This window comes from Ylistrum balloti, unplaced genomic scaffold (assembly GCF_031769215.1).
Source record: "Ylistrum balloti isolate Yb309-2 unplaced genomic scaffold, AGI_CSIRO_Ybal_v1 Utg370858, whole genome shotgun sequence".
NCBI classification, from domain to species: domain Eukaryota; kingdom Metazoa; phylum Mollusca; class Bivalvia; order Pectinida; family Pectinidae; genus Ylistrum; species Ylistrum balloti.
The window spans coordinates 216549-228712 of NW_026782492.1; the positions used below are offsets into that span (position 1 = coordinate 216549).

General features: G+C 37.1%; 1 protein-coding gene across 1 annotated transcript; it reads left to right on the forward strand.

Annotated features, from left to right (window-relative positions):
- Nucleotides 1–2133: 2133 nt before the first annotated feature.
- LOC132559130 (leucine-rich repeat-containing G-protein coupled receptor 5-like) lies at nucleotides 2134–10079 on the forward strand. The gene is made up of 4 exons (XM_060223737.1): nucleotides 2134–2335; nucleotides 4891–8889; nucleotides 9347–9483; nucleotides 9996–10079. The coding sequence occupies exons 1-4, from the start codon at nucleotides 2134–2136 to the stop codon at nucleotides 10077–10079; spliced, it is 4422 nt and encodes a 1473-aa protein (XP_060079720.1).
- Nucleotides 10080–12164: the final 2085 nt, after the last annotated feature.

The window sequence follows — 12164 nt, forward strand, 5'->3', positions numbered from 1 at the left end:
TTTTCAGGAGTCTTTGTGGACTTTCTCGCGGAACACATAGTCTTATTCTCCTTGTAGTTTTTCAGGAGTCTTTGTGGACTTTCTCGCGGAACACATAGTCTTATTCTCCTTGTAGTTTTTCAGGAGTCTTTGTGGACTTTCTTGTGGAACACATAGTCTTATTCTCCTTGTAGTTTTTCAGGAGTCTTTGTGGACTTTCTTGCGGAACACATAGTCTTATTCTCCTTGTAGTTTTTCAGGAGTCTTTGTGGACTTTCTTGTGGAACACATAGTCTTATTCTCCTTGTAGTTTTTCAGGAGTCTTTGTGGACTTTCTTGCGGAACACATAGTCTTATTCTCCTTGTAGTTTTTCCATGACGATCGTTGTCTTAACAGGAACACCTTTCGTTTTTGGATAACCTGGTTTCACTTGGTGTAATGTCTTAGATCCTTTCATACACAAAAGTCTTTCCTTTCATGCAAGTGCTTAAGTGATTTTTTAATTTGAATTATTGTTTTACCAAAAGGCTGCACTTTTCACTTGCTTGTATTTGTAGTCTTGAAGTTACTTGCATTTCACTTGTGCCGATAACGGTAAGAAGACTATTACACTTTCAGAATTCCCGGTCTAATTCTCTTCTTGGATATTTTTAATGATTACTTGTTGTAATTTAGAATGACATTTTTACGGTGTACGTTTGATTTTGAAATACAATGCACATTTTAATTCTAATTTCGATTTTGTAAGGTTCATTGGTGACAAAATTCAGAATCCTTATTCAGGACTTTTATTTAATTTTGGGGACACACCACTTCTCCATTCTGATTGTACAAACAACACACAAATATAAATTTTTGAAACAAACTAGAAAAATCGACACATACTTCGCTGAATAATGAATAAAGGTACAGCTTACAACCATTTCGTCCTTTTAGTGTTGCGTTAGGCCAAAAGTATGAATATTTAGGAGGAGGGGGTGAAATCAGAATCAGCCTAGAAAGACAAACCTAAGTTGATTTATTTTAAAACAATTACAAAACAAGTTTTAGTTTTTCAACTTATACTAATCACTCTTGTTAGCATGTCAAACAGAAGAATATAAATATATGTAACCTTAATATCTATATACATATACAGTACATATATACATATATATATACATATATAGTACATTATATATACATATATATATACTATATATATAGTACACTATCTATATACATATACAGTACACTATCTATATACATATATAGTACACTATCTATATACATATATAGTACACTATCTATATACATATACAGTACACTATCTATATACATATATAGTACATTATCTATATACATATACAGTACATTATCTATATACATATATAGTACATTATCTATATACATATACAGTACATTATCTATATACATATACAGTACATTATCTATATACATATACAGTACATTATCTATATACATATACAGTACATTATCTATATACATATACAGTACATTATCTATATACATATATAGTATATATATACTATATACTATATACATATACAGTACATTATCTATATATAGTACATTATCTATATACATATATCATATATATATACTATATACATATATAGTATATTATCATATATTGTCGCCTGGTTCCTTTTCATGGAATTGGTGTTGTCTTATAAGTTATTGTTAAGTCCTTTTAAAACGTTTCTTATTAACATTTAACATATCAAAATTATTGAAAGCAAATCAAATTATCAAACATCTCATATTTATCTTTTCGATTGATTCTGAACAAGTAATTTTACTTGGAATGTATTTTTCTTTTCTTTCTGTTAGTATGAAACATTTAAATATTTTCGCCGTGTAATATGCTAAATCTAACAAGACGAATACAGGCCCCTCGAGCCTCTTGCAAATCGTTTGAAACATGGTAAAATAAAAAAAAAAAAAAAAACCAAATGTATTGATATTACATCATGTCTGTCCCCTGTGTCCGATTAGTGGTGATTCATTGGTTTATACTGACGCTGAAACTATCCAACACACATCTAACCCACGGCACTGACCAGGAAGCGATAAAAGTTACTAATATCCTGACATTTTTCATTGCTCCACTCAATCCGATATTATCACGAATAACTGTAATCATGACAAATATGGATGAAATGTTTAAACTTTGGATAGTTTCTTTTTGTGGGATTTTCATTTGTTCAGCCGACGATGTGGACTATTTGCAGAGTTTCCTAAACAAGGATAGTGGACTTGATAACAATGTGGTTTGTAATTTGGAAACGAACTGTTCTGTACCTAATATTGAGGGAGTGACAGTTGTGAACCCGGAGATGGAATGTCCAGAAAGTAAGACACTGTTACTATTGTTGTAATAAAATACCTTGAGAATCTCGCACGATATTCAATACCAGTACGTTTAAAAAATGTTCTCAAAAATCAATATAACTAAATCAACCAATTATCTTATTTATTTGTATATTTAAACAATAAACGAATAAATAAATGAATTTAAAATTAAAACAATTAACAAAAATTCATTTGTGTTTGTTTACAAGTGTAACAAGATAAGCATTTTGGATACAACAAATATGAATTGCAGTATCTCGAGCATTTAAATGTTTTTGTAGGAAATGCTACAAAATACATTGAAATTGACATAACATAATGTTTGTGGATTCCTCATGATGACTATACATCTTGAGGTACAATGTGTTCCCATATTCTCAGGGTTTCTTTCCTCCATCTCATATCAACACGTCCATTGGTGGTATAATACCAGCACAGGGACTTGGCACGAATTCCAAACCCACGGTCCTTATTAATGTATCTTATGGTAATATCTTATATGGACCGTGGGTTTGGAATTCGTGCCAAGTCCCTGTTGTTTCCAGATCAAGTATAAGTCGGTACTCAAAATTAAACAGAATATTTTTCATGTTTTAATCTGTATGTCACGTGCTTCTTTTGTTCCCAAAGGAAAGCAGAATGAACCAATGCAACAATGAATCTCTTTGATACCGACATTCTAAACACGTGTCCTTGTTCTACATATTTTTGACTACTGCAGCTTATCGCTAATAAGAAATTCTTACCAATAAGGTATAGATTTGAATGAATTGCCTTCACCATTACTGAAGGAGCAACATCCCAATGAAATATTTCCTAGAGCGCATCGCGGTACCCTGAAATGTTTTCTCCCCGAGTTCAGTCGTCACGCCTCGGTTTATTCACTTACTACGTCATCTAAAGGTACCGGAAATAACCGAGGTTAGCCGATGCCACGAAATGTCGAAATTCTGGTACTCCTCAGTACGAGCAGATGCTCAATACAAAGGCAACAAAAACGATGTTTTGACAAGCAGTGTATTAGAAGGGAAAAGGTAACCAAGCGGTAGATAGAATGCTGGTATCCCATCAAATTTTATAGGTTTATTATATATGTACACGACAATATTCTTAAATTATCAAATACTATATACGAAAATTTATAAATGTATCGAACTATGGGGCTAATGCACACCCCTTTAGTTTTGATCACTTTTTATTTTTTCAGTCACCTCCTAGGCTTTAAAATCTAGGTCGTTAACAGCTGTATGTTGCAGTTTAGTTACTTGTTTGACTCTAAATTTGTATTGACGGTACTCTTCACTTATGTATTTTGTGTATCAGTCGTCAGATACTTTCACCACTGCGATTGAACAAGTTCCAAAATCCGGGATAACGTTTCCCGTGGCGATTATCAGATGACCATGTCCAAAATAATCTAGATTTCAGCCGATCCGTAATCCAAAATGGCCTTAATGTCGGCCAACCTGTGGTGCGGTCGAGCTGAAACTCGATGGGGATGTTAATGAAATGATGCCAACATATCGAAGTATCACCCTGGTCTGGTCAGAAGTTTGATATGGCAGCCATTTTTAATTACAAATGTTTGAGCATTCTAAAGATTCGATTGTGTCTGTCAGTAGTCTGAGATGATCAGATTCTGACCAAGTGTAATTATTTTTTCAGGACGCCATCGCGCTAGCTCAATGAACGACGATAATAAAGAAGAAATCTTAAATTCATTAAAGGTATAAACCAACACCACAATACCACATTCTTCACCTCTCTCCGATTCTAATGTCGTTGATTTTTTTTATTTTATCAGAAAGATATAGTAATCCTCCAGAAGAAACATACAAGTGTCCCGTCTCCTTTTGTCAGCACGTGAGTTACATGTGTGAGGCTTACTGCACAGGACAGAAAACAGATGGCGAATGTGGTATGTGTATACACCAAGAGAAATAAAACCGTTAGTAAACTGAAAATAAAACCAGGCGTTACTGTAAAATCAGATCTTTTAATGGGGTTCATCTTTTATGGTTTTACAAAACATCCCCATTTCATGGACACTTGATTTGTCGGATTATAGTAGCTCAATAAATCTACTTTCACTAATTTTATCACTTCATGGACATATGAATTCGTTGATAGAGAGTATCCGCGAAAATTAATGCTTAATGTCAAATTTAATTTCAAAATTTAAAATTTTGGGGAGTTATTCAATCCTCGAAAACAACAATCATTATATTAAGTCATGACCTAAATGATATTAGTTTATTTTTGGTGTGATACATTCCTTGTCCAAGATAGCTAAAACAGATAGACTCTGGTCGATCTTATACTGTTATACTACTTCCTTGAATTAAGGATTCAATGTTTTGGACATGTCAAATGTGTGAAATAAGATTGTGAAAATCAGAAAGAGGAGGTCTTTGTTAATCAAAACTTTGTATCGTTTACGTTTATCAACTCTTAGGGAAAGTTTGTTAATATTTCTATATAGATCAAGAGAAAATCTCCATTATAAAAGATCTTCCTCGTAGTCAGAAACATTGTTTTTTTTCTCCATTTTCTAGAACTCTACAACTGTTCTGGCAGCTTCCACTGCTCCTCTGAACATCGACACACCATCCCGATTACAGAGGTTTGTGATGGAAGAGACAACTGTCCCGAATCTGACGACGAATCCACATGTCCGAAACTCTGCCAGCCATTTTGCAAGTGTATTGGCTTAACGGTCATCTTAAATGAAAGTCCACTGGTTACCTCAAGCCTCTTTTTCAATAATACGTCCTCAGTTTATGACAATAGTAGTGGCCCATTATTAGAGTTCCTCCATCCGCCGTATCTTTCTTATCTAGCTGTGGTTAATGTACATGCATTTTCCAGTAATTGCCTGTCTGGGTTATACAACCTTAAATCACTGGACCTATCTGAAAACAGCATATTGTCTCTACCATCTAAAGCGTTTAGCGACCTGTCAAACCTCATATTACTAAATTTGTCATCTAACGGACTAAATGATTTGTCTAGTAATGTGTTTTCTGGACTTCTTGCACTGAGAAGACTCGATCTTTCCAGCAACAAGTTAGGGATTCTCCCAGAGAATGTGTTTCATGGATTTTCTGCGCTTACATTTCTTGATATGTCCTATAATCGCATAACTGTTTTACCTCCTCATGTGTTCAATGAGCTGATTCTGCTAGCACATATTTCTCTGAATTCAAATCGGATTGTGAGTCTTCCCGATAAACTCTTCAGAGGTCTCCCTGATCTCACAACGTTGGTGCTCTCTGACAACAAGATCAAACGGCTCCCTGTAACTTTGTTCAAGGGGTTATCGGATCTAACGGAGCTCGATCTATCCAATAACATACTGAAGAGTCTCCCACGTGCTATTTTTAAAGGACTTTCAGAACTTACTGAACTTGATCTGTCCGATAACCAAATAAAACGTCTGCCTGGTGGCGTATTCAGAAAATTAATGGAGCTTACCACACTGATTCTGGCTAACAATACATTGAAACGTCTTCCATACGCTGTTTTCAATGGACTCTCTGAGCTAACGGACTTGGATTTGTCTGATAATCAGATTAAATATGTTCCTGAGAATGTATTTAGTGAAATGCAAGCTCTCACCAAGCTCTTCCTTAACGCCAACCAAATTACAGCTCTCCCAAGCAATGTGTTTTTAGGACTTTCTGAATTGGCAAGGCTGGGCTTGTCAAAAAATAGAATAAAGCGCCTTCCTGATACTGTGTTCCATGGACTATCTGAACTGTCCCAACTCGATCTGTCTTACAATAAACTAAACCTTCTTCCTGAAACTGTTTTCTTTGATTTATCTGAACTTTCTGAACTGAATCTTTCTCATAACATGATAGAAATACTCCACAAAGATTCAATAAACGGACTCTCGCTTCTTACACTGCTAGATTTATCTCATAATAAAATAGAGGTTCTCGAAGGTTCTGTATTCAAAGATCTCTCTAGACTCACCCATCTGTACCTTTCCAACAACAAGCTTGCCTTTCTCTCCGATAACTTGTTCAGAGATTTCTCTGAACTTATGGAAGTGGATTTGTCGAACAATCTTATAACAAATTTATCCAATGCTGTCTTTAGAGGGCTGACGAAACTAACTAAAATTTCGCTGTCCGACAATCTGATAAACGTTTTCGCTATAGATGTACATGTACCGACTCGAGTATTAAATCGCAAAAATCAGGTTTTATATAACAGTACAGTCTCGCCTCATTTCGATACTATTCTCCCCGAGTTTGAACCAACTCTGCCTGATATTTTTAGCGACCTTTCAGTACTTACAGAACTTGACTTGTCCAACAACAAAATAACTAGCCTGCCACGTTATTTGTTCACTTACTTACCTGTCCTCAACCAACTCTACCTACAAGGTAATTTGCTTAAGGTTCTCCCCGATCATGTATTTCTTGAACTATCGAAATTAAAAATTCTGAACCTTTCAAACAATAGTATTGAAGATCTCTCTCATGTTGTATTCAAAGGTTTGTCAATGCTTACCCACCTCTCCCTTCATAACAATATGATTAAAACTCTCCCTGATCGTGTGTTCAGTGATCAAGCACAACTTACTGAACTGGGTCTATCGAACAATAATATCAGACGTCTAAAAAGTAGGGTATTCAATCACTTAGGCAAACTTAAAAAACTCGATTTGTCGTACAATAGAATAATACTTACTAAAGATACAGTTTTACGAGGAATGCCGAAACTTTCCCAATTAGTCTTATCAAATAACAAGATCGGGTTTCTACGAAATAACGCATTAAGCGCGCTGTCTGAACTTACAGAACTCGATTTGTCTTACAATAAGATAAAAGAACTCCCGAACAAGCTTTTCAGCAAACATGCAAAACTTCACATTCTTAGTCTATCCCATAATAAGATTAAAGTTGTCCCTGCTACCGTGTTCAGTAAACTTTCAAATCTTGTTGAGTTGGATCTGTCTGATAATAAGATAAAAACTATCGATAAAGCAGTGTTTGGTGGACTGTCAAATCTCACCAAATTGGATTTGTCTAAAAATAAAATAAAACTTCTCCCCGATACCTTATTTAGAAAACTCTCGAAGCTCTCCAAACTTGTTCTTTCTGGTAATAGAGTAAGAGGTCTTCCGAATGGTATATTTCTTGGTCTTTCTGGCCTGACTGAATTATCTCTTTCAAATAATGACATATGGACTCTCCGTAGTGAAACGTTTACAGGACTTTCGATGCTTTTCAAACTAGATTTATCGAATAATCAGATTACAGATCTATCAAATGATATTTTTAATGGGTTGTCAAGTCTATCTTATCTCTACCTACAAAATAATCAGATTGTGTCTCTTTCAGGTCAAGTGTTTCATGGATTATCAAGCCTCTTTTCACTCAGATTGTCTAATAATCACTTATCCAATCTCCCCGATTTTGTGTTTAGCAGAGTGTATGTAGTTAATCTTTATCTAGACAATAACAAACTTTCTGGTCTTCCTACCTTGCCACCTAATCTGAATAATCTGGATTTATCAAACAATAGCCTAACAGAACTACCTCCTGGAATTTTCATCAATAACAGCAGGTTATCTCATTTAAATATTCTTGGTAATAAACTAGAAGTGACGGAGAATATTTTTGAAGGTTTGAAAAATCTAGTTATTTTGTTGACTGACACTCCATTCATGTGTTGTGTGAAACCGAAATCTGTCGCTGATAGTAAGTGTTTAAGAACATCAGTCCAGTGTTCAAAGGATGACAAGATTTGTAAATCAAAGAATGATGCCATATCTTCCTGCTATGCTCTGATAAGCTCTGGTGTACTACGGGTATTTCTGTGGACTATTGGTCTGTGTGCTGTCCTGGGAAATTTGGTTGTCATATTCTATCGTACATTCATAGATAAAGATAATATCACTAAAAGTTATTCTCTCTTTGTTTTAAATTTAGCTTTGTCTGACTTTCTGATGGGGATTTATTTGTTGATAATTGGCGTTGTTGATGCATATTACAACAAAGTTTATGCTTGGAATGAACATAAATGGAGGACAAGTTTTGCTTGTACAACAGCTGGAATTTTCTCTAGTATCTCAAGTGAAATGTCAACATTTCTAATTCTACTAATAACAATAGATAGGTTAATCGTTGTTGTGTTCCCAATGTCACGTCTCTCCCAGTGGAACATATCCTGGAGACAAGCCACAGTTGTCTCAGTGTTCCTCTGGCTGATATCTATTACACTCGCGGTAGTTCCTACTTTTGTTGCGCAATCCTACTTCAAAGGAGAATATTACTCTCAGTCTGGAGTTTGCCTCGCCCTGCCACTGACGAACGTTGCACAGCCAGGTGCGGAATATTCGTTTGCAGTGTTCGTATGCCTGAATAGCATAGTTTTTGTCGTTATAGTAACAGGACAAATTTGGATGTTAAAAAGTTTAAGGGCCAGATGTAGTCGGATTACCTCGTCGCAGACTCGACAACGAGAGATGGTAGTAGCGAGGACCTTGTTCCTAGTTGTGGCGACTGACTTCTGCTGCTGGTGTCCTATCGGTATTATGGGTAGGTATGCTCTACCATCCTCTCATTAAGTGTAACGTCACAAGAATCTCTTTATCTGTGCCACATTAGGGTTTCTTGTATATAAGCCAGAATAATCAATTTTCCAAATTGATGTGATAGCCTAAAAAAAAAAAAAAAGAGTCTGAAATATTGTAGTCGACATGAATCACAATCAAAACATTTGGCTTCGTTTGTTTAGGGCATCCTCATATCAGTCAAGTTTATATGATGACGGCATCATACACGAGGAATTCATTCCATGACTATTAAACAAGGACATCATGAAGAGAATATTGTTCGCGTATTTCTTCCAGCACTTACAATTTCCTCGTCTTTAGCTAAAGAAGATTTTATCACCTTATACCCAAGAGCATTGATGAAACTAGCCTTATTGGTAATTGCCTTAAGATATTATGATTCTACAATGAAACTATCACTTTGAAGTAATAAATTCCAGGTATACTGTCTAAGTGTGGGATAACGATTCCAGACCATGCTTATGCATGGGTGATGGTGTTCGTCTTACCAGTTAATGCTGCTGTCAATCCGTTCTTGTACACAATCACAGCGATATGGAAGAGGCGACGACAGCGGGTGAGTTGATCCGATGATTATATAGAAATTTTACTGTGGTATGAAAGTGTTAACGTTAGCAGTTTCAAATAACTTAATAGCCTCTCAATTACGAGATGAAGTTCCCGAACATTAGAATCAATTAGTTAAACATGGACAAAAAACAAGCAAGCAGCAGTTGTCACTTCCAATAAACACAGACGTTACATTCTTGAATATTTTGCTCAAATTGAAATAACTAATAATAGAGTTGTCATTTCCTCTGGAGGAGCTGAAGAACGTCCATGTCAGTAAATAAGTATGCAAATCTGGACGAGAACAGGTGCAAGAATGTCGAATTGGACGGCCGCATCTTGTAATGATAAAAACGCAGAAATCTTCGGTATACCTAATATGCAAGCTGTGTGTGAAGAAATGATGTGTAAATTGTTATAACGATTAATATAGAAAAGAAGAGATATCTGTGCTGGAAAATTGATACACGTTTTGTATTTTCTAGTTCCATAATTGACAAAGTACTATTGGTGTTTCAGGAACAAGACTCGACAGCGATGACGTCACGGATAAGTGTTTTCCTGCGTCAAGCAGTCGGTAACGTGGCCGAGACACATGTTTAAAGACGCCCCAGTCAATAGTTTACGAAATTTTAGGCAGTACAGTGTCACAGACAACTTTGTAACATCGTCTTGTATCGTGTTCAAGACACTCGTTTAAAATAACACTAGTAAATACCATGAGGTAGCCAGCCATCCGTTTAACGAAACACCAGTCAGTTTCATACCAGATCTAGACATCCGTTAAACCAAACACCAGCCAGTCTCATACCGGAGCTAGACAACCGTTAAACCAAACACCAGCCAGTCTCATACCGGAGCTAGACATCCGTTAAACCAAATTCCAGCCAGTCTCATACCGGAGCTAGACAACCGTTAAACCAAACACCAGCCAGTCTCATACCGGAGCTAGACATCCGTTAAACCAAACCCCAGCCAGTCTCATACCACAGCTAGACAACCGTTTAACGAAACACGAACCAGTCTCGTACCAGCGCTAGACAACCGTTTAACGAAACTCCAGCCAGTCTCATACCAGATCTAGACAACCGTTTAACAAACCCTATCCAGTACCGTGCCCTGGACGCATGTTTTATGTAATACCAGTTTATAGCGTGTCGGAAACATATGTGTCAATAAACACCAGCTTTCAGCGTGCCGGAGACACTAGTGTCAAAAAAAACCATTATAGCGTTCCGGAGACACACGTTTCAATAAACACCAGCTATCAGCGTGCCGGAGACACCCGTGTCAATAAACATCAGCTATCAGCGTGTCGGAGACACACGTGTCAATAAACACCAGCTATCAGCGTGTCGGAAACATATGTGTCAATAAACACCAGCTTTCAGCGTGCCGGAGACACTAGTGTAAAAAAAAACCATTATAGCGTTCCGGAGACACACGTTTCAATAAACACCAGCTATCAGCGTGCCGGAGACACCCGTGTCAATAAACATCAGCTATCAGCGTGTCGGAGACACACGTGTCAATAAACACCAGCTATCAGCGTGTCGGAAACATATGTGTCAATAAACACCAGCTTTCAGCGTGCCGGAGACACTAGTGTCAAAAAAACCATTATAGCGTTCCGGAGACACACGTTTCAATAAACACCAGCTATCAGCGTGCCGGAGACACCCGTGTCAATAAACATCAGCTATCAGCGTGTCGGAGACACACGTGTCAATAAACACCAGCTATCAGCGTGTCGGAGACACACGTGTCAATAAACACCAGCTATCAGCGTGTCGGAGACACACGTGTCAATAAACACCAGCTATCAGCGTGCCGGAGACACCCATGTTAATTTACACCAGCTATCAGCGTGCCGGAGACACCCGTGTTAATTTACACCAGCTATCAGCGTGACGGAGACACCCGTGTTAATTTACACCAGCTATCAGCGTGACGGAGACACACGTGTCAATAAACACCAGCTATCAGCGTGTCGGAGACACACGTGTCAATAAACACCAGCTATCAGCGTGCCGGAGACACCCATGTTAATTTACACCAGCTATCAGCGTGCCGGAGACACCCGTGTTAATTTACACCAGCTATCAGCGTGACGGAGACACACGTGTCAATAAACACCAGCTACAGCGTGCCGGAGACACACGTGTCAATAAACACCAGCTATCAGCGTGCCGGAGACACCCGAGTTAATTTACACTAGCTATCAGCGTGCCGGAGACACACGTGTACATAAACACCAGCTATCAGCGTGCCGGAGACACCCGAGTTAATTTACACTAGCTATCAGCGTGCCGGAGACACACGTGTACATAAACACCAGCTATTAGCGTGCCGGAGACACTTGTTTAAAAATACACTAGCTAGTATTCTGTCGTATCTTGACATTCGTTCACGAAACACTAGCTAGTGCCATGCTGGAGCCGTCAATTTAACGAAGTAGTGACATGAGAATATTTCATAAAAACACATTTGTCAGAGTATATTTGTTATCTAGAAATTACCGTGAAGCATTTAATGACACTGATTATTTCCCCTAGAAGATTACGGATTTATGAGGCGTTAAATATATATATATATATATATATATTTATATATGTGTGTGTGTGTGTGTGTTTTGTTATTTGTTTTTCTAATCTGCTTGTGTTTTTACCAAAGATTTTTCAGGGAGAT